This window comes from Esox lucius, chromosome 3 (genome assembly GCF_011004845.1).
Source record: "Esox lucius isolate fEsoLuc1 chromosome 3, fEsoLuc1.pri, whole genome shotgun sequence".
Lineage (NCBI taxonomy): Eukaryota > Metazoa > Chordata > Actinopteri > Esociformes > Esocidae > Esox > Esox lucius.
In genome coordinates this window covers 11,407,906-11,430,806 of record NC_047571.1, presented here as the reverse complement: position 1 = coordinate 11,430,806, position 22,901 = coordinate 11,407,906, and the positions used below count along the sequence as shown (strand labels likewise).

The 22,901-nt window shown below is 44.3% G+C and overlaps 1 protein-coding gene across 1 annotated transcript in view; it reads right to left on the bottom strand.

Moving 5' to 3' along the window:
• Positions 1-283: 283 nt before the first annotated feature.
• Positions 284-22,901, bottom strand: part of b4galt2 (UDP-Gal:betaGlcNAc beta 1,4- galactosyltransferase, polypeptide 2) — an 87,819-nt gene continuing 65,201 nt past the window's right edge. Inside the window, exons 4-7 of the mRNA XM_010891346.4 lie at positions 17,742-17,929; positions 15,209-15,331; positions 7,571-7,675; positions 284-3,847 (exon numbers count right to left, since the gene is read on the bottom strand). Of these exons, the coding sequence (XP_010889648.1) occupies positions 3,697-3,847; positions 7,571-7,675; positions 15,209-15,331; positions 17,742-17,929 (567 nt within the window). The 3' untranslated portion in view covers positions 284-3,696. The remainder of the gene's footprint in view (positions 3,848-7,570; positions 7,676-15,208; positions 15,332-17,741; positions 17,930-22,901) is intronic.

The following is a 22,901-nucleotide window of genomic DNA, read 5'->3' as shown; positions in this document are numbered from 1 at the left end:
AACAGCATTTTCTCTTTGTTCTCAGCACATTTTCTGCTTTTTATTACTCCCCTTGGAGATGGTGAATAAGAATGTATTGCAGGTTTCTTTGAATGCTGTGGTAGGAAGAAAAGGCGGACAAACAAAACAATGATCAGCCCCTTTGCTAGGACAACCGCGTCCCAATGGCACCTTATGATTTACATGGTACTTAGAAAGTAGGTCTCGATATTGGACTATGTTGACATTTGGGATGCAGCTGACAACACAAATGAAAAAGAAAAACCAACCAGTCACACGGGGGTGTATCTCATTAACCAGCGGATTTATTGATTGTATAGAAAAAGTGGGTTTGATATGACATTATGCATTCTATATAAGATATAACATTTTCAACATTCAATGTACAAAACCTAGATAGATACAGTAAATCTTTAAAAATGCACTCAGGCTTGAAGGCCCAAGGCAGTCAGTAGTGATGTTGTCTCCAATGCCCTAATCCCATCATGTTCCTCTTCCTGTTATCCACCATATCCTTTAAATGACTGCTCTGACATTGAGCCAAGAAATTGCTCAATGGGCATCAGGCTGAAACGTATGAGAAGGGGTAAGCCGTGCAAAGTGTCTGCCAACAGGAGAAGGATGAAGACAGAACTTCAGACGTTCTCCAAAGGGTGGTCACTGGCAGCAGGGGGGGCACCTCAAGGGCTGCCTCGTAAAAATGAACACGGAAAAAAATATATTTGCCCGCAATTATCCATTACCAGGACCAAAGTGAAGACGGCGATACTCGACTGCGAGGAGGACGGCCTGTGGTCCAAACGGCACCCTATCGCCTGCAGTGCACAACTTTGGATCAGGGCCTATAGAACTCGGTGGTTTCTCATTGGTTTGTAGCTGACCAGTAGTGAAAGGAGGACACTTGCAGTCAGGTTGTCTCAGCTTGTGCTAAAAGGTCCCCCTGCCAATATGCATCATATCAATTCTGTATTACTTACTACCCGCAGCGTGAAGCAGTGTGACTATACGTGGGTTACCAGGTTCCAAAACCTCCAGCAGGCCAAACAGGATATCATTATGGACACACCAACAGGATTCCCGACTAGACAGACAAAGTCGGGTTGATCTTGGAGACGTCCTCATGGGCAGAGGGCCGTTGGACTAGTTCCCCTGTTCACTACACAAATGTCTGTTCATGCACCTGCCACACACGATGACTAGTTGTCGGCTGAATCTACAAGTCGGATATGTACAGAAATCGTATCCCGTGGTCTACCTTGCAGTTAACCAATCCCGTGGTCTACCTTGCAGTTAACCAATCCCGTGGTCTACCTTGCAGTTAACCAAGCACCCATCGACTGTACAGCGCCATCATTGACTGATTTAACTATGATTAAAATAAAAAAGCCCAGGCTCTCGATATAAACAGCACATTTGACCACCACTTGGAAAATACCACCCATAAAAGTGGAAAGAGAATTTCATTTAATGAAAGCGGTGAATCAAACGGGTGTGTTTTAGGGTTGTGTGCTACGCCATCCGTATTGACCTCGTCCTCCTAAACAGATTTTAGGCAATGATAATACAAGCTAGATAGAAAAGCTCCTTACCACAGGCCAACTAATATATTTAGCCTTTTTGGAGCATTATTTCCTCAACATAGAACATAAAAGCAGAAGCTTGTCAGCCTGATGAATCATACGGTGCCGGAACCATAGGCAAGAATATAAAAAGAAAAACTCCATGAACAAAATCTTGCGGGGCACAGTCATAGCACTGTATATTGCACCCATTTGACAGAGGCAACGGCACACAAAATACAGTAGTGTAAAAGTCCATTGGTCTCCAACGTAGAACAGGGAGAAGAGTATTTACTTTCCAAGGGCACAGCAAGTCAAAACCAGTAATGCACTCAAAATGAAAAGGCAGCAGAATGAAAGATGATTGTTGAAGTCCTCCTGATATTTCTATGGAGGATCAGTGTGCTTGAAACACAGCTGTCTGTGTATTCATCAGATGGCAGAGTACAGAAACACGTTGTGTGTTTCGTTCATACAGTACACACACACACGCACACATACATACACACATACACACGAGAGAAGACAGCTGAAGCAGGAAGAGAAATAAAAAGCAGTGGAGGGTGTTGTCAGGGGAAAAAAAGGGAAATGCACTCAAATATTAAAAGGCTCTTAAAATAAACAGAGGGTTAAAAGGTTGCTCCGGGCATCTCTAAATACTCACTGTCTCAAGCCTAGCCCAGAAAACCGTTGGTAGTACAAAAGAGATGTTCACGTCACTACACACAACAGGAATGTCAATAAAAAAATCCCAGAATGCAGCATTCCTTATCATTGCCCCTACAAATTCTGAAGGCATCCATTTGGTGTTTAGGCAGTACAAAAAAAGAAAGGAGAAAAAAGTGAAAGAAGAAAAATGCTAACTTACTTAAGACATTAAAAGGCTTTCATACACTGGTGGTGTTAATAGTTAAATTATATTTGATATTTTCTCACTATTTGTGGGCTATATATTCAAAGGGGAATCATTCAACCTGAAGAAATAACCAACTTCAGTTCTGTTCTTATCACCTCAGTGCAGTGTGCTTCGGCCTTGGATGGAATGAATGCTACAATGCAAATATTCACCATACTAGACTCTCCTTATCAACAATATTCTCAATTTCCACCACTAGCATATCAATGCCTAATATATATTTTTTTCTCCCAAAATGTGGATGGCATTTTAAGAAAAGGAAAAAAATTGAGCAAAAAGTCTTGTTTCGAAACAGAGACGAGCCTATTCTAAAACTGTCAGGGCTCCATTGTCATACAGCAGAGGTTTACGTGTCCATCTACCCAAACCTTCTCTGTGAGCAAGACACATCAACAAGCAAGTCTCTGGCCATCACCCATCAGAACGTGCTGGAATGTCATCTTCTGTTCCATCTACTGTGCCTCTTGTCTCCACAGAAAGGTCAGAAACGGTCCCTTGGATAGTCAGGTCCTTCCACTAGTGGGTGGGTCTATACTGGCTGGATGTCTCTCAACCTTGTTTCCATCTGCAGAGAGTGACAATTCTATGTCTTTAAAAAAAAAAAAGAACCCCCCCCCAAGACAAACTGGAGTCGGTGCACTTTGTTGCTCTCCTCTATCGCAGTTTCTCAGTGTCAGAGACATGGGAGGTGGGCGGGAGCGCCTGCATTGGATGCAAGCAAAGACAATACACATTCATTTTGCGCCCATACAGTACGTCCTGTTGACAGAAAGATTCTCAGAGAGATCAGGGCTGATGGATTCTCAGAGACATAGGGCTGATGGATTCTCAGAGAGATCGGGGCTGATGGATCATCCGAGAGAACCGGGCCGTTCTCAGTTCCGCTGCAGTACCTCCGGACCCCAGGCCCAACCCCGGACGTGTCAACCATCAAGCCTGACGTGTCTCCTCTTGAACCCTGTTGCTTTGTGTTGTTAGGGCACAGACACAGCATAACCCCTCAACCCCCACCCCGCCCCCTCCACGACAGCTAGTCAGTCAGAATCCCAGCCGCCTTAGTGGCTCGCTGCAACTGCTGAGCTGTCGGCGGGGCGGGGTCTGGGCCGAAGGGGGGGGGCGGGGGTTGTCCGGGATTGGGTCAGGCTGAGGGAGGCGGATATGGAGGCTGTCTTCTGTGCAATTATGGATCTGCCCCCAATTATCTCCCCTCAACCAATCTGTTTAACCCCTGAATGGCCGGGGCGGGGGCTTGCCGATCTCCACGGAAATGTTAGTGTAGAGGGGGTACTTCTTGAAGTGGACCACCCGGTATGTCAATGTGCTGATGCCGTCCCTCTTCATGGTGTTCTTGGTGTTTTGGATCTTGTTGAACCTGGAGACGGGAAGAAACGTGTCAGCACTGTCAAACGGTTACCACGGTCACTGTCAACAATCATTTCATTGTATGTTTTGCATGCTTTAAACTTCTACAATTAAGGCAAATGTTGTTTTCCGGGTTTCCTTTTATTCACATTTCAGCCAACAGGTGGCGCTATGGGCATATACTATAACACCCGGGAAAAAGGAATCATCCATCATCAAATGCTAAGGCTGCAATGCCCCGTGGTTTCCCGAGATTTACTTTTACTGTTCGAGAATAGGCAGGGAATCAGACAGGGATTCCGACTACATAAACTGCTTGGGCAGCTGTGTGCAGGCAGAGAGCGCCAGCAGTGCAAATCCAATCTTAAAAGACCAGGGAACAACTCAAACAAGATGTCTTTTATTTGCTTGTACATAAACCCACTAAGACACACTGCAGGTCAACCCACGGAGAACCCAACAGCAGTTGCCGTCACCGAACATACACACAAATCTAGTCAAGAATCTAAATTAAAGCGAAATTACTTTCAGGCTACGAGCCCTTTAAATGATGGGGGGAAGGGAAAGATTTATCTATAAATCTATTGAGAAGATTAAAGGCAATAGTCTGTCTGTGCACTACTACTGTCCTTAGTCACAGTCACTCAGAGATCTCACCATAAAGCCTGCGTTGGGAAGTTCAGAGGTAATCTCGCAAATCACTTCAAAACAATAATGCCATGTGAAATGCCCAACTCCCAGAGAAACCAAATACTTTCAAATCATCCGAAATGAAAAGCCATTGAACCCATGTGTTAACGTGAGATGATGATTCATGAATGGAGGTTTAATGATGACGCCGCCACTTCGTGGGAAGGAGTGGGTCTTGCATCCGTTGAGTTAATATGCAGGAGCTCCAGTGTGTGGCTGTGCTAACTAATCTTTCAGACTTGGTGATGAATGGTATCCTTTCTTCTTTAGGCAAGCTTAATGTCTCATTACCATTCCTGAATCACATCACACACCTCCGACTGACCAAACGGAGCGTGGCCGGTGGCACTAACAGAGCTGTAGCGGTGGTCAACATTAATCAACAAAAACATCCGCTTTGGTAAACAGTGGCCGCCGCAGCCTGCGATAAGAAGCACTCTCTCCTGGATAGGCTGAAGGAGGCCCGGGAATATCTGGTTGGAGAGATTGGGTTTGCAACAGAACCTGCATAATTATCATGAACCAGGCTTATTTGTTGACCCGAGAACCAATTCTGAGTCATAATGCCTTTTCATGGGATGACAGGTACTACGTAATCACTTCGGGAAATATCATGGGCTTTTCAGACCGTGACTTGGAACTGTTGTCTCTTCTCATGCAGTTTTCATCTATAAGCGACACACATCATGAGCATCAGGTGAATGGACTGAATATTATTATTTTTTAACTTCGGAGAACTCCAAACTACACCGAAACTGCGCTAAAGGCTCTAACTATAACGATCAGAACTCCTCCACTACATGTTGAGTCTGGAGAGACGTCATGGCACCAGGTTAGTCAATATGCTGTCAGAATGTCGAGCAGTGCTTTCTCTAAAATCTCTGACTTTAAAAGCCCATACACTTTCAAGGCCTTTCTGCTTTCCATTTTCCATTTGAAAACCTAAATCTTTTATCTTACAAATCAAAACACTTTAAATCTTCCCCAAAGCATTTTAATGAGACAAAAAAAAACGTGAGGATATATCCCTAATGGGGCTTACTCTGCCTCTCATTCCTCTTCCAAGACATTTATGAATAATTTATTGGCCCCAAATAAATTGTGTCCATGACACCTTTCCTTAAAACCAAATCTGATTGATCAAAATCAAGTCCGGCTGGATGATAAAGAGAGATTTGTGTTGAAAATGCCAGTTTGTGGATGAAGGGACATCTATTCCTCCATCTGGTTGTCTTTCTGTCCATCCAGAACAGCTTCAAAGCGGTCCTTAATTTGCACAGATCCAACACGTTTCTGAAACTCTGTGATGCAACACTATTCCTCCATAAGAAGTTGCATATTTCGCTGTTTCGATGAGGGCGGGTGGAAAACGCTGTTTCAGGCATCTCTTCGGGGTCTCCCTTAAGTGTTCATTTGGGTTGAGATCTGGTGACTGAGGTCTCAGCTCATCGTTTGACTCAGTCGTGGCTGTCACAGTCAAACAACGAGCAGCAAGACCTGCTCAGCATTTCTCCACAGGACCTCAAGCAATATGGGTGGTTAATCTATCTATCTACCCAGACACAGAATGTCAGAGACAGATCCTTCCAACTTAGTCTCTGCGGTGTCCGTTGACCTGAAGCCATCGTGACCGACACTGACCCCTCTCTTATTGTCTCGACCACTGGTGTCAATTACGTAAGCAATTACTTAGACCCATATAAGGTCAGAGGTTCCCTTTAACATGGCAAACACCTTGTAGTTCATGCATGTCCTGTATAACATGGCACGAGGAAGAACATCTGTCGCCCGTGCTGCTTCGTGTTCGTGATGTTATTAGCTTCATGACAGTGTCTACGTATGGGGCCCGGTCAAACATGGCCCACTATTCACGGAATAGGGTGCGGTTGGGGAAGCGTTTGTGTTGATTGGGACTTCCTGCTAAGTGCTTGGATCAGTACCTATCAACTCATCCACCTGCCACACGGCCCAGAGCCAACGAGACAACAGCACGCTTCCACGGCCTCTGTCAGCACAGCAAACCTCTCTTACATAAACATGTTTCAATTCATTAGGCGCGGTAACAACAACTAATTCATTTACATTCAGCCATTCTCTCGTCTCCGGTAGAAATGAGTTTGTCATGCTCTCGAGCTAGCTATGCGAGTGCTCCGCGCCGGTTCATTATTAGTGCCGTCGGAGGTGTTCATCAGGATGACTGTTGTTTTTTCCGCGACTTTTTCATCTTCACCCACTGGGAGTCACAGGGAGAGGGAGCTCATGGAAAACGAATAGGAAGCAAGAGCAGAGGATTAAATGGCTGCCCCGTGGCGTTTCTTCCCCCTCTCCTTCACGGTAAGAGCCGATAAGGGGCTCGAACGTGATCAATGCAAGTCTGTATAACTTCTAGAGTGAACGCACTCATACAATGCAATAACTGTTTTGCAAATTTCAGTTCAGCTCCGCAGGGTTCTAGGCTTTGGCAACAATCACCGCTAACCGCGCCACGTACAGTTGTGTAGCTATCGATCCGCTCTTTTTAGAGTAATTGATGGGTCGGCCACTCATGCATGAAAGAGCCCTCTTAGCAGGGACGAAACAATGATAATCCATTTTCTACGAGGGGTGTTGGGAGGTGTTATTTTCCTGCCGAATCCATCGAAAACATGACCGGGGGTCCCATGTAGCTCACTCAGAACAGCACGGCGCGTTCGATTCCAACGAGGGACCTGGTCAGACATTTGGGCACTGACTACTAACGCTCTGGATAAGGGCGTCAACTAAACACAATGTAAAATTGCTAAACTAAGCCAGAACCAGCGCTCATTCAGAACACCAACCCAGGAGTCCAAATGAAGAGGGAGCATGTTGTGGGAGTTGATAGGTCGGTAGATTCATCCGACTGGGCCAATGACTAAACGGCAGTTTCTTAATTGATCTTCCTATTGACTAACAAAGGCCACCTCCGACTCCGGCTGTGCATTTGGGTGGAAGTGTCTGGGAACAAGATTTCAAAGGAGGAAAAAGCAACAACAAAAAAAATCTAATCAAATCAAAGGCAAACCTCTGTGGGTTGGGTTCATTGTGCTTGTCTCTCTCGTGTTTGATCATCCTGTAGCGGCCGATGCGGACATCAGGTCGAGACACCTTCATCCCGTTCAGTGTGATCCTACAACAGAGGAGTCTCACTTTAGAAAGGATCAGTTAGAGGGTCCGTGTTCCAAACGACACCCTATCCCCTTGACAGTGCACTCCTTTTGACTGGAGCCCTCAAAAGTAGTGCACTTCATGAGACACAGGGTGCCATTTTGGAAAGCCACTACAATCACGCTAACAGCACTAGAAATGTAAGTCATTAGCACACCAGAATGGCTACAGCGCTGTCAGACATGACCAGCAGACACTATAATAGCATATGTGAAGTTACATTATAGCTGTAACAAAAACAGAGTGAAGCAAGACACTGACCGTACACAACCAATCTGTAAATACGACGTCCTATCTTAGACGGAGGGAAATAAGAAATGATATTCATTTACCCGGCAATATAGAACAGTGTGTGTGTGTGTGTGTGTTTGAGTATTTACAATGTTTGGTCCCCAAGATGAAATGGTTTGATTTCTTTCTGTAATGCTCTGATTCATGCTGAACCTCCAGAGTTATAGGGTGCGGCCAAGCCTGATATTACAGTTTGAGACCCGCTTGCTCTCACAGACTGACGAACAAACAGCGATACACGTCGCTCCTGCAGCCCCCCATCAAAGCCTCATTAGCCCAGATGAGAATAAAATGTCACAACACAAAAAAACCAATATAAAAACATTTATGAAAAACTAATTCAGTAGAACAGACTGAGGGATACACGGGCTCTTTCCATTAAGTGACTCGGAGAATTCCGGAAGAGGCCAGCCTAAACACTCATGCTTACTGTCATAGAAAACAATGCCATTTGTTTGAGTAAAAGGGTGCTTCCAGCTGCTTGATTGCTTGAACAATAGGGTCCATTATAGTCTCTCTCGGGCTCTGTTTCCACATGGGGCCCCAGGAGGACCAAACCCCAGACCCCCCCCAGACCCCCCCCACCCCACCCCCCAGCATGTTTATCATGTGAACATCACGTTGCTCCAGCTGAGACGCTAGGCTAGCTGCATCACTCTACATCTGGACAACCTGTTCTCCAGAGTAACTGATGGAGATCAATAACATAAACAGTGTGTGTGCGTGCGTGTCTGTCCACGTGTATGTGTGTGTGTGTGCCTGTGCATGTAAGGATGTTTGGTTTGTGTTAGGACTTGTGTGTTTTTTCTTCCAATAACTCCAGTGAGTAGGCTTGGTGATACATAATGCATAGAGTGGATTTAAAATAATCTCCTTGTGTATTCTTGACCCAGAAACAATGTGCAACATACAGAGACAGCACCAAGGATTAGGGGCGGGAAATGGAGGGGGAAACTTAGGGCACATCACAAATGGCATCCCAAAGTAGTACAGACTTCAGCTGTGTATGGTACACTACCTTTGACCTGGCGCTGGTCAAAAACAGGGCGCTCACTTTACATTTGAGTTGCTTATCCAGAGCAACATAAAGTCAGTTAGGTCAGCTTAAGACAGCTAGGTGAGACAACCACACAACTCAGTCATAGTAAGTAATATTTCCTCAGAGAAGTAGCCATCAGCACAGTTCTTGAAAAAGGAAAATGCAAACATTAGTTCATTAAAGGCAGCAGTGTTCATTTTTTAGCAGATACTCCGCTGTCCTAGTTTCAAGCAGAAACAAATTCCACCATTGGAAAGCCCAGACAAAGAACAGTTTGGACTCGGCTGAGAGGGGGTGGACCAGGGAGGGCGAGCTGCCCTCCGTATGGATGAGACATCCAAGAGACCAGAGGTGGCATGACAACATGTCAGTTAAATAGCTAATTCATCCAACATTACACAAACACAGCATGTTTTTCTAGACAATTTCAGTCATTCAGCTTTTGGACATTTTCACCTGTTACTAAGGTGGCTTTTCCAGTTGATATGATTTAGGGAGTCTCAATAGTCAATCCTCAGTGGCGTAGAGTGGTCCAATGTGGATCTGCAGCATGGGTTGTCCCACCCAAGGCTCTTTCAGCATGAACTCCTCTCCATCATTCCCTTCTCTCTTTCTAATAAAGCCTTCAATGGCCTGAAAACACTTAGTCTTTATAGAATTGTTTTAAACAAATACAAAAATAATCTTCTCTTTCATTGTCAAAGACAGTTGTGGAGTTTGATTAAAAGTTCCAATAATTAGGTATCTTCAGTCCGGCTGGATTCCAATAGGAATTACTCATCAGTTTGCCAGCCAACATTGAGGCTGATTCAATGTACCAGCTGCAATGGGATTTTGCATTTGCACAACAAAATGGCCTAGAGGTTGATTCAAAATACAGTTAAGGCAATTGCTATTCAGCAAACTCACAATCTGCAGCTGTTTGCCTTCCATTTGTATGTTGAACTGCCTTTACGGTGTAGGCAGCAGCTGAGTCTCAGATCTCCTTATTAGCGGTTAGCCTTGTGGGGTTTATCTAGGTATTAGTTAATCAATAACATGCTACATACTGTAATTAGCTAAGGAAAATAGGGCCCTGGAGCATCTCGATGCACTTTCAAATTCATGCCTTTCACATGACTTGTAACAAAAGGAAGACAATGAACAGACGTCTGGAGGTTTGGCCAACAGTAAACCCTTAGTTCAATGTCCTCACTGTGGGAGTAGCGAGAATGCTAACATTTCCTGGGAACAGCCTTCACCAGATACATTGGAAGCAATGTAAAATGAGTTCGTATCGTCAGATCCATGACATGTACTGTGTGAGACATGCGTCGACAACCTCGGCGGTCTGACAGGTTTGTTGTCATCATTTACCGTTTGACCAAAAGCCACTGGAATCCATGTCCTGCTATTGCCCCCTTTGACTCATTAGCTTGACTTCTCTCCATGTTTCCACAAGCGGCCGTCTCAGCCCAGCGAGCACACCAAATTGGCTCAATGGTATCGGACGTCGCAGTGTGCCAAGGAACCGTAGGCGCTTTCATACTGAACCAGATTCCTTGAACACCATCAAACCTTTCAAAAAGTCTCTGAGGAGGCATGATAAAGAGCAAGTATTGAGCAACATAATATAATAACATAATCCAAAGCCATTTTAGCCGAAAATAAAAAGAGAGGAAAAATAACCTGCTTTGACCGAAAACGCTGTGTTTTCCCTGTTCATATCTGTTCTTTATTCCCGTTCCAGGGATCAGTGATGACATCAGATTGTCTCTGACGAGAAGGAAGGTATCGTTTTTTGTTCTAGATTTACAGTGCCCTTGAGGAAAGATATTATTCAGGCTCAGGGACGACGGATCACTGAAGTATAATTGTGGTTTTATGCACGGTTGTTGTACGGTATACATTACTGCAAAATGCTCGCTCTACTGACACCCTTTGTATTCTCACAGTGCCACTAAAACCTGTTAAATATTACGACAAAACAATTAACAAGAAATCTATCTTCTTCCTGAGCCACACTGGTAATGTTGATATATTACAGCGGCCCGGGTGCTTAATGTGGCCTTGTGTGCCCTTTAGATTGGAAATAATGACAAATTTGCCCAGCCAGTTTTAAATTGCAGTAGAGTGGAGTTGAGATCTGTGGTATCACCTCATTTCCCTCTGTCAGAGCCAAAATGAGAGTTCTGCTGAGAAGGAAGCCAGTGGGAAGAGACGAGTAGATGAGCGGGATGTAGCTGAAATCGTTCATGCTGGATTGTGTGTGTGTGTGTGTGTGTGTGCGATGGTCTTGCTGACTGTGGTGCTTCAATCTCTCTGCTCCTGCAAGCCCCCTCACTGCCCACTCCTTGTCTCTCTCTCTAATTAGAAATAGCCGCACGATGGCAATCAGGAAATGAGAGTCATCCCAGATCTGGAAGCTTCCACCCCCCTCTCCCGTCTCCCGGCCGACCAGTACATTCACGCTGTGTCCGAACCATTGGTGTGTGTTAGGGACCGTCTGTTGGTGGGTGTTCCTCTGTATATTTCCTCCGTACTCCTCTCTGAGAACCGACTCTCTCTGTCAGCTGGCCTCAGTATCAGCCAAGACGGAGCACCTGCCACCAGACAAGGCCTGTCCGTCACCCGACCCAGACTAAGCTCTGACAGACAGTCACCTAGCAGAAGAAAATATGAGGGAACTAAAAGTCCCTCCAGGACCTTGGGTTGCATTCCACACAGACGTTGACAGCAAAGGAGTTGCCCGTCCAGGACACAGCACGGATCGTCTGCACTTCAGCCATACGTCCTCGCCCGGGAGGGGTGGCAGTGACAGGGTTTTGAAGTTTTCTTCCTTTCCTGTTTCTGTTCTCAGATTGAACGGGTTCTACTGGAAGCAGGGAAAAAACACTGTCATCTGTCCTTATCTCCACCTAGCGCCAACGTCACTTCCAGCTATCTTGGTCTCTCCTTCCCATCGTCTGTCAGAGTGTGAAGCGACGACGACCTTCTAGAAAGCACCAGACAGCTCTTTGAAAAAGGCTAGAAAGTCATCCCTTTTCTCCCTCTCCATAAGGGAAGGGGTAAATCATCCCTTTTCTCCCTCTCCATAAGGGTAGGGGAAAATCATCCCTTTTCTCCCTCTCCATAAGGGTAGGGGGAAATCATCCCTTTTCCCCTCTCCATAAGGGTAGGGGAAAATCATCCCTTTTCTCCCTCTCCATAAGGGTAGGGGAAAATCAACCCTTTTCTCCCTCTCCATAAGGGTAGGGGAAAATCATCCCTTTTCTCCCTCTCCATAAGGGTAGGGGAAATCATCCCTTTTCTCCCTCTCCATAAGGGTAGGGGAAAATCATCAATTTTCTCCCTCTCCATAAGGGTAGGGGTAAATCATCCCCTTTCTCCCTCTCCATAAGGGTAGGGGTAAATCATCCCTTTTCTCCCTCTCCATAAGGGTAGGGGTAAATCATCCCTTTTCTCCCTCTCCATATGGGTAGGGGTAAATCATCCCTTTTCTCCCTCTCCATAAGGGTAGGGGTAAATCATCCCTTTTCTCCCTCTCCATAAGGGTAGGGGAAATCATCCCTTTTCTCCCTCTCCATAAGGGTAGGGGGAAATCATCCATTTTCTCCCTCTCCATAAGGGTAGGGGTAAATCATCCCTTTTCTCCCTCTCCATAAGGGTAGGGGTAAATCATCCCTTTTCTCCCTCTCCATAAGGGTAGGGGTAAATCATCCCTTTTCTCCCTCTCCATATGGGTAGGGGTAAATCATCCCTTTTCTCCCTCTCCATAAGGGTAGGGGTAAATCATCCATTTTCTCCCTCTCCATAAGGGTAGGGGTAAATCATCCCTTTTCTCCCTCTCCATAAGGGTAGGGGAAAATCATCCCTTTTCTCCCTCTCCATAAGGGTAGGGGTAAATCATCCCTTTTCTCCCTCTCCATAAGGGTAGGGGTAAATCATCTCTTCTATATCTTCTACAGTCTTTTCTGAAGACATACGACGGTTAGAAAGGGTCATCATTGCTAAGTTGGATAAGCTGGCACAGAGTGCAATGTGAGTTATTACCTCCAAGAAAAACATAAGGGATTTTCCCTGGCAGGTTCTGGCAGCGTGGCACTGTTCCAAAAGAACTACAATAAACAAGGAACTCTCCACAACATTTTCTCGTCCTGCTGGCAACTGTGAATTGAATGGTACAGTTCGCGCGGGGCCCACTGCTAGCGGCGCTGAGCTTGCACCGGAGTCACGGCGCAAGGATTATCAGCGCCCGTCCTCCTCTGTCCTCTCGTGAACTGAAGTGCGTCGGCCGACTTCTCCCCTCCATCGCTCTAATCCGAGTTAGCCGCCCTCTCATTGCCGGAAGATCGGCCGTCACATCGGAGTGTGTGTGAGGCGTCAGATTTAATTACTATCTGCCCGGGATTATGGGTCAGTCTGCCAGTGCCTCATGCTGCACTCTAGGCAGACGCAAGTCCCTGCTTTAGGACCGGTGAGCTCACTGAATAGTACGGACACGAACGGGAGCACCTCCTCTCTCTGCGAGTCACGGGCTAGCCTTCACAGAGGATTGGCCGTCTGAGGGGAAAGACCCTTCCCTGGCATTCCTTTTCTCCGGCAGCCACGGACCACCGATGAACAGGCAGTGGGCGTGGGTGCCGGGACACGGACTGTCCCCGAGCTGTGACAACGCCACTATGGGCACCAATTTGGACCATGTGCTGTTACGACAGACCCAGGGGAGGTAAGAGCCACCCCATTGAGACTGTAGAAGTGGGGGAGCTGCTAGTGAAACGGGAGAGACCACCAACAAACACACACACATCATCCCTCCGGGTGCCTGGGGGACAGACGTCCACAACGACAACCAATCACAGCCCGGTCTTGAGGACGCATTCCAAACGGCACCCTATTCCTTATATAGCACACCACCTTCGTATGACCAGAGCCATATGGGCCCTGACAGAAAGTAGGGCACTAGCCGACAAAACATCGGGAACAGACTGACATTTAGGAGGTCATCTGAATCTATTCCCTTTGTTGAGCGCAAGCAGAAAACCAACCCCATCACTCCCCGTCTGGCCATGAGATCACTTGTATATTCAAGGGCATTTCAAATTGCTTTATATCAAAACGGCTTTAAAACAAGTGAGCCTTGAAAAAGGTTCTGGATTACGCTTAAACACAACCTTCATGCTCTATTTTCTAGGCTTATTTTGGTGTCTACAACGTTGACTGGAGCCTATAACGCTGGTGTGTTGGCATAAGCTGCAGCATGGGGGAGCGCAAGACACCAGTGGATCCCACATCCACTGCAACAAAAATAGCCCACTTAAAGGAGGCATCTTGGGGGAGATCTTGATGCATTAATGGATCTCATCTGTTCCAGCTATCATGTACTATGAGCGTTTTTTTGGTTGTTTTCATTTGGTCGCCGACATCGCCCCTCAACTCATCTCTTTTCTACCTCTGTAGACGTGAGGTCTCAAGGCAGATGCTCGCACAAAGAGAGAGTCCTTTTATCACATAATGCGCGCCCTGCCAGCTAGAAACTGGGACACAATAACCGCCCAAATGCCGTCTCACGGAAGGGCGGGCCAATTCGAAGCACTCGAATTACCCATTCCGTGTTTTGTGTTTATCACTTTAGGTAATGGTGGATGTCGCACGCAAGCCGGGCTGGATGAAAGGGAAGATGAAATAGGACATGAACGAGCGATCTAAAACAAGTGCCAGTGGAATGACAACTGCTGCTCGTCGTCCTCCACCGTCCTCCACCGTCTGACACAAACGCTCACTTTGAAATCTGGAGAGCCCGCGAGCGGCTCTGACAAAGAGTTTGATCGGGAGGAACGGTGACATCATATCAGGACCCTGATGAAAAGAAGTAGTCCAATGATAAAGTAAAGTGACAGGCCAGGGATACAATTCGCATTTAACTGTAACTGTGTCTACACCACTCATTTAATACATCATCTGTGCCTTCAAATTGTTATCAGCGTAAAATAACTCAAAGCTGGTGCCGACACTTCGTCGCGATGACTGATACTGTAGCAACTCCATTTCGAAATAAGAGCTATTCTGTCAAAACGCAAACTAGTGTTTTAGCTATTATTTATGTCTGATAAAAGGCTAGTATAGTTTGTTTTCAGTTTTGGTGCAACAATTGATGGGTACTCTGGTTCTGCTCTTCAGTCTTACCTGTTATAAATGTCATCATCTTCTCCTCCCCAGCCCCAGTACTCATTGGGGAAGCCATTGATCTTGAGGAACTGTTTTTTGCTCAACCCAGAAACCCCGCCAAAGTATCCAGCGTACGGAAGCCTGGAAGAAGAAGGGAACCGTCAAAGCACGGAGGCATTTGTCGGCTTTGAGTCTGACAGTAATCCCGTCAGATATGGATGCTCTACAGTATTGCATTCAAGCCAACTGAAAAGAACAACAAAGATTTATTCAGGCATTTCATGCATGCATACTTTTACAATTGAAGCAGCAGTAAAACATTCAAATACATGAATTAACAATGTTTCCCCCCCCACTGCTTCAGTATTTAGGAACTATTATCAATGTACACTACATAACTTAATGAGTAGCTAAACCTGAAAAGCAACATCTCTAGTCAGAACATTCATTTTAGTGCAATTTTTTTTTTTGTTAAGTATAAAGATCATAATGTCAGCACCTTCCAAAACTGAGAATTAGGGGATATGACTAACTCGAGGTCTTCAACTTGGAATGGGTTTAGATTTAAATCCTTCCCACACAGGAACGCTGGCAGGGAGGCCTGGCAGTATTTAAAACGAGTAAGTAAATCATTGTGGAACCAATGTTATGTTTAAAAAACAGTGCACGTTTCTTCCAAACAGTGCACGTTCCTATAAAACAGTGCACATTTCTCCCAACTCTAAAATCTTCACATTAGTGAGCATCACAAACTCAACTCTCATCCAAGTCTAGTAAACAGTGAACACACTTGACGCCCTCGGTGTGAGATTAAACCAGGATGCCTCACAACGAACGGCACATCTAACCACAACACCGAGACACACATCTCCTTGTTCTTAATAAGTACTGCGAGGAAAAAAAAAACGCCCAGGCGGAAACTGAGTTCAGACCCGCCTTTAAACATATGCAGGAGGTTTGCGCGTTGGAGAGAGGGCCAATCCACCAACTCTTGCAGAAATGTTGCAGCGTTCAAGGTCAGGAAAGTGCAATGGCAGGTGTCTGTAGTCCGCCCTAGGACAGTCAGGAAAGCGGTGTGTGTGTGACGTCAGAGCCGGCCCAGCGACAGGCAGCTTTATGTTTAAACATGACAAGCACAACACTAATGAGGCCATCTGCTGTAGCAGCAGTCTTCAAACAAACAGTGTGGAGATGGAATCCTTCGGCAAGCACTTTGAGTGTGTGTGTGTGTGAGTGTGAACAGTTTTTCCTATATAAGTGGGGACATAAAACTGTCCCCAAACTGGTTCAACCAGGAAAATGTCATTTGGGACATTTCCCATTTTGAAAAGGCTGTTTAGATATTTTTTGCTTAATTTTAGGGTAAAAGTTATAATTGATGTATAGATTAAAATTGGGGATAGATTTGAGGGCTTACGTTTTAGATTAAGACTTAGGTAAGGTTAGGTAAACGGTTAGGATCTGTAAAAACAGTAATTTTAATGGGAATTGATCTTGATGTTCTCATTACTACAGCCAAGTTATTAGAAACAACCATCTATCTTCTATGCCCCAAGTGTGAATTCTATACGTGCAGAAATGGGATTAGTATCACGGTTTATTCATTAGCAGTCACACTGGTGCTGAGAGACTTGCATAAGCCATCCAGCAAATAGGCTGCTTAGTCCACATACACTTGATACAATGCTACACATTGAGGAACTGCGTTCAATCAATCTGTCGCAAATTACACAGCAATTTGCATTCTAGTGTATATCCAAGTAGGTGAAACGGCATTCACTGAATTAGCTTGAGGGCTTTTTTTGCAATAATAGTACATTGCTACATTAACTAAATAAATGATGGGGATAGAGTCATAGCTACCTTCAGCTTTTCAAGCTGTTCACTGCCACTAGAATGAAGCAGTGGGTTTTAGTGAAGGGGCAGGAAAAGTTCACTGGGGAATGTTGCGCATACGGTATTCAGTTTGACTTTGAAATGTTTCTGTCATCAAGAGTGTAAAGGTGTTTATAAGTGCTTTGTGTTTTATGTTGGGATTTCTTCTGGAACTTTGTTTGCTGGTATTTTTGGCCAGGTCACTCATAAAAAGGGAATGTTATTCTCAGTAAGACCAACATGGTTAAATAAAAGGGAAATACATTACAAAATTATACCACATAACATTTCTTGACTGCTAACGATGATATATAATAGAAGAAGTGTTAGGATTAGGTTGAACTTTGGTCCCATACCCAAAGAAAGGAAATTAAAAATCACATGGTTCGGGCAGAACTCCATTATACTGAGGAATCCATTATACTGTAAGGCTCTGTAAAAGTTCCTCGTAAACTCAAACAAAAGTACTAAAAAATGAGTCTTAGACAGTGCTGTTCTGCCAACCATAAAGTTACTTCCTGATGCTCACATTCCATATAGACTTTATATGTAGAGATGTACACAACAGCCTCCTTTGTTATTGCTTGTTATCTGGTGCTTTGAGGGTGATATGTTATGGTGTTTTTAACAGATAACAGTAAAAAAACATGGGTACATTAATTTACAGATGACATACCTGAAACCAAACTTGTCCATTGCAATGGCAAAGTGTCGTGGCTGGTCATAACAGTGGTAGAGGTTGCGGTCGTCCATCGGGATGAGGTCCACATCGCTGAAGATGAAACAATCGTACTCTGCATCTTTCAGGGCCTCAGTATAGCCAACATTCAAGAGCTTGGCTCGGTTGAAGGTGTCCTCACCCAGCTACAACACAACACAGACAAAACACTGTTAAGAAACTGGATTACAGTTTTGCCATAATTCATGATAAACAAATATTGATGGACATATCATAAAAGGTTCCCTCCAGCTAGCATGCGTGGCTGCAGCTATTTTCTAAAAATGTAAATTCACATGAGTATAGCCTCATTGCTTGTTGTAATTGTATGCCAAAAGTTGAACAGAACATCCATGACTTTCCATTAAGTTTCCACTCAGGAGACCAGATATTTTGTCAGTAACCCAAAACATTAGAGGGACTATTTATTGTGCTAACTGATGTACCTGTGAGAATGTTGTGCATGAAGACGGAATTTTGACAAAGACCAGTGTACATCATAAAGATATGACTACATTAGATGTGTGGCAACTGAAAACAAACTATGTCATGTCAGACAAGAGGTGCAAAGTACCATCACAGGTAACATTGCATATACATTTTAACATTTGAACTCATAATCTAGTTCCACATATAAGCCCTTGTAATCCTGTAATAATACCTGGTGTTGGACCAAATAATCATCAGGTAAAATCTGTTGTTGCAAATCCATTGACAATGGCAGTCCAAACATCAACTCTATTTGAGGACACCGGGCTGTGTAAGCACATTAACTTGTTACAAACAAATGAATGAAGAGATTAACAAAATGAGACACACAGTCATTACACCAGAACATACATTTCTGCTTAAAGTCAGGTTCTCACGTGTGTTTTTATTAAAGCTGTAGGTTCACAAAACATCAAACTTATTTTCAGCCATATCTGAAAAACACTGTACATCATTAAAAAGTAAGATGCTAAAATATTCTGTTTAAAAAAGTTTATCCCTCCACGTCCTGCCAGCAGAAGATTCTCGAATGACCACAGAAATAGAATTATTTTCTGCCGCAGCCTCTGGTTCCAATCAATACTTATGTTCATTTTAATCTTTTCAAAGGCACAAAGAAAAGAACGTTAGAGACTTCCATATGCAGCTTTATCAGACAGGCGAAGACAGATAAGGTAATATATCTTTAAAAAGCCAAATTGCCTTTTTTTATCTCCAGTTGGCGAGCTCATTAAACATTATTGGAGTCATTTTTATTGCTTTAATAAGACGCGTTCCCCCTGAACCATCAGGCATTGCTAGCAAATGGAGCTGTACATCTTGTGCAATCACACAGCTGTGAGGAAAGTTCACATCTATAATAGAGACGATATGTCGTTGACTGCACACCAACCGTTCTGTCACCTCAGAAGAAAGGAGCTAGAGTTAGTGGGATATAGTCAGGTGACATGGATTTCAAACAGATGGTTAGACCATGTGAATGAGACCTGCTAATTAAAGTCTCATCAGTCAGTTCAACAACAGACCTTTCCTGAAAATTCTTTCAGGATAATTCTGAAATGAGAATTCCTGAATATGTATTTCGGCTTCAGATGCAACTTCAGGTTTGGAAAAGGTTTTGATGTAAATTGTTGCTTTTAAACATCAACCAGCAATCTTTCTGTCTGGTCCATTTACTGAACAACAGAAACATTCCCGGGATGGAAAGAGACAGGATTTAGCCTAAAGGTGAGGGGAAATCATTCAAAATGTACATACTTTAGTAAAAGAAAATAAGCAGAAAATACATCCCAAACAAAAATCTAAATGTAAACCATAGTTCACCTAGCTGAGTGTTGTTGTGGAGTCACTAAACCGTGAGTCCAGGTAAAATCACAAGTCTCTTATGCCTGGGTTTATGTCGAGTCACGAAGGCCTAAGGTGAAATCTGAGTGAAGTCCAAGTCCCAGCCACCAGGGTCTCCGTGCATGAATCCTGGTCCTTCTGCTCAAATTTGCGTCAGGGAGTCCACATTAACAAAGTTTTGTTTATGCCTGTGTAGCACAGTAATCAAACCTCCACATTAGGCTTCATATGTACATTTAAAATGTCTCCCAGCATTGTACTACAGAAAGAAAAAAGGTAGGGCAGATGAAGGGTTGGATCTTATTAACCGGAAAGTAAATAATCAAGCCATTTTCGTTGACTTAAACTGAGAAACTTGACAGAATTACTTGGCAGTGGAATGCAGTGTGGAAAGTGATAGTTGTGCTAGACGACAAAATCTGTAGGGTGACTGCAGTTGTGCTATTGAACTCAATGCTTACTAATTTCATATATCAGTTTGTTAATCTCAACCGGGCAAAGGGTAGGGTAGTGAATGTCTGGTACTACCTAGCTACAAGGAGATTTGCTTTTGCGATGTGTATGATCGAACCTGGAGTGGAACCTGCCTGTGTGTCTGCCCAAACTCCCCCGCAGTTCACAAGCGGATGTGGGCTGTGTGGCACGAAATTCTCCCCGCCACACAGAACCCATCTGAGCATCAAGCGCGGCCAGTAGGCTACTACATCTCCAAATCACAGCTTACCCATTCAGAATCATTTCCTACAAGTTGTCCATTCAAATACGACATCAAGCCTGAGTCAACGGTGGTCGAGTCCAAGTCGAGTCACGACTCCTGGAAATCGTGACTCGAGTCAGAGTCGAGTCAGAGTCTTGGACTCCTGTAATACTTGTACTGTCCAAAATTCCATTTAGTTGATTCACAAGACCTCCATCAAAACGCAACAAAGTCCAAGGAGAGAGAGAGGTAACCTTCCATGTCACAGCGTATTGTCCTGCCTCCGAGGTGTTATCACAGCTTGGCCAATCTCCTTAAATGACCTGTGAAAGCCAATTAACCCTATTATCTCTATCAACCAATCACCAGGAGAATTAATCAACGCTCTCTCACTCGGTCACCGTAGCGCCACTGTGTTGCCATGCCAACGCTGTCAGCAGCCAATCTCCCCCAGCAGGCTGACCGACCACCTTCGCTGTCGGACGTGTACCTAGGCCGTTGCTATGCTGACGGATTAGGCCTGGCTCTCAGACCCGTGGCGGCCGGGCCCATCCGGAGTGATTGCATTCAGCGTTGTGGGATGGATGGACGGATGCTGCGCACTGGGTTTATCAGTCCCGGGCAGACTGACCCTATCAACCACCCCTGATATCAAAGCAAGGTGAGGGAGGCCGCAGGTCACAGCTGAACTAAATCGAGGCCTGTCAGCTACTGACTGCATCTGTATGTGTGTGCACTGCGTTTGTGCGTGTGAATATGGGTGTGTATAGTGTGTGTGTGTGTGTGTGTGTGCGTAAGGGAACAAGTGCCATAATAAGGTGAATCATGAGACTAACAGATGATAGCTTCTGAAGATATAGTACCCAGTAGTTGCTTTCTAATGGTCTCTACAGTATCTCTGTTTAATGTACACTACAGTCTCTCTGTTTAATGAACACTACATTATCTCTGTTTAATGTACAATACAATATCTCTGTTTAATGTACACTACAGTATCTCTTTTTAATGTACACTACAGTATCTCTGTTTAATGTACACTACAGTATCTCTGTTTAATGAACACTACAGTATCTCTTTTTAATGAACACTACAGTATCTCTTTTTAATGAACACTACAGTATCTCTGTTTAATGTACAATACAATATCTCTGTTTAATGTACACTACAGTATCTCTGTTTAATGTACACTACAGTATCTCTGTTTAATGTACACTGCAGTATCTCTGTTTAACATACAATACAGTATCTCTGTTTAACATACAATACAGTATCTCTGTTTAATGTACACGACAGTATTTCTGTTTAATGTAAACTACAGTATCTCTGTTGTAGCACATTCATTAAAGAAGAATTAGCTGCTACTTTCACACTAGCCATATTCCACCTCACGAAAGGCTCTTATAGGGTACAGTGTCTGGATGGCATAGCGCCAGAATAACTAACTACCTATAATGAATCAGGGCTATCGAAGCACAGAGGATTCCAATCATAATAAAGCCTAGCACCGCTCACAGAATTCAATTGGAGGGTCTCTTTGTCTCTCCAATAGCTTTACATCACACCAGAAGAAAAGGACCACTGTGTGAAAGTCATATGGACAAGAAAGTGGTTATAGCAACGGGCCACAGAACAGGACGTACCCACTGGGATCCCGCAGTGTGATCTGTTCTGATGTTGTGCTGCAGCCTGCACCCTCAGAAAAAAGAAAAAAAACTGTTCCAAACGGCAGTTTGGCTGTCCCCATAGGAGGGGAGCGTTCTGTGTAAAACATTTGTGGAACTTGGTTCTAAAGAGTACGATTGGGTAAAAAAAAAAGGACTTTCTGATTAATTGGAAACGATCTGCAATCGTTTCTTCAAATCCAGAAATCAAATGTATAAATCTGTGCATTTTCTCTTAGAAGGTGGTAAAAGAATGGGAGGTAAAAGGGATAAAACAGCCATTGTGACGGCCAGTGCTGCTAATATGATACGTGTGGGGGCATTGATGGAGCTGCTTCACGCTGGCTGTTTTGCACACTCACTAAACTTAACGTCTCACGCTGCTCTCAAACTTCCAGCGATCGCACACTTGCTTGGTCGGGTGAGGCGCATTGCAACCTTTTTTCTGCCAGCCATGTGTTTAAAGAGAAGCAGAATTTGCTGGACCTGCCTTTAAACAAGCTGCTGATTGATGTGGTACCCGGTGGAACAGTGGGCTGGAGATCCTTAAAAGGTTCCTGGAGCAGCAGCCAGCAGTCTCAGCAGCTCTACTGTCACTAGCGTTGTACAGTTTGCAAATGATTCGTTATTTTTGATAGACTTCATCTTGACTAGAGAGTAACCAGTCCTTTTTTTTCTCGACTCGTTCAACTGTATCGTTCAGACAAGCGGTTTGCGGTGGATTTCTAAAACATTATTGGTTTCAAATTTACGTCTGTAGAGAAAAATAGAACAATCTAGGCAGAATTATAAATGCATGGTCTTTCAATTAGATTTTTCATTTGAACAGATGGAAGCAGAGTCACTTGCAGGATTCATAAGAAATATGAATATAAGAGCACTTTTCTGGAACGATTTGCATTATTTTGAAAGACAAGTCGGAGCCTT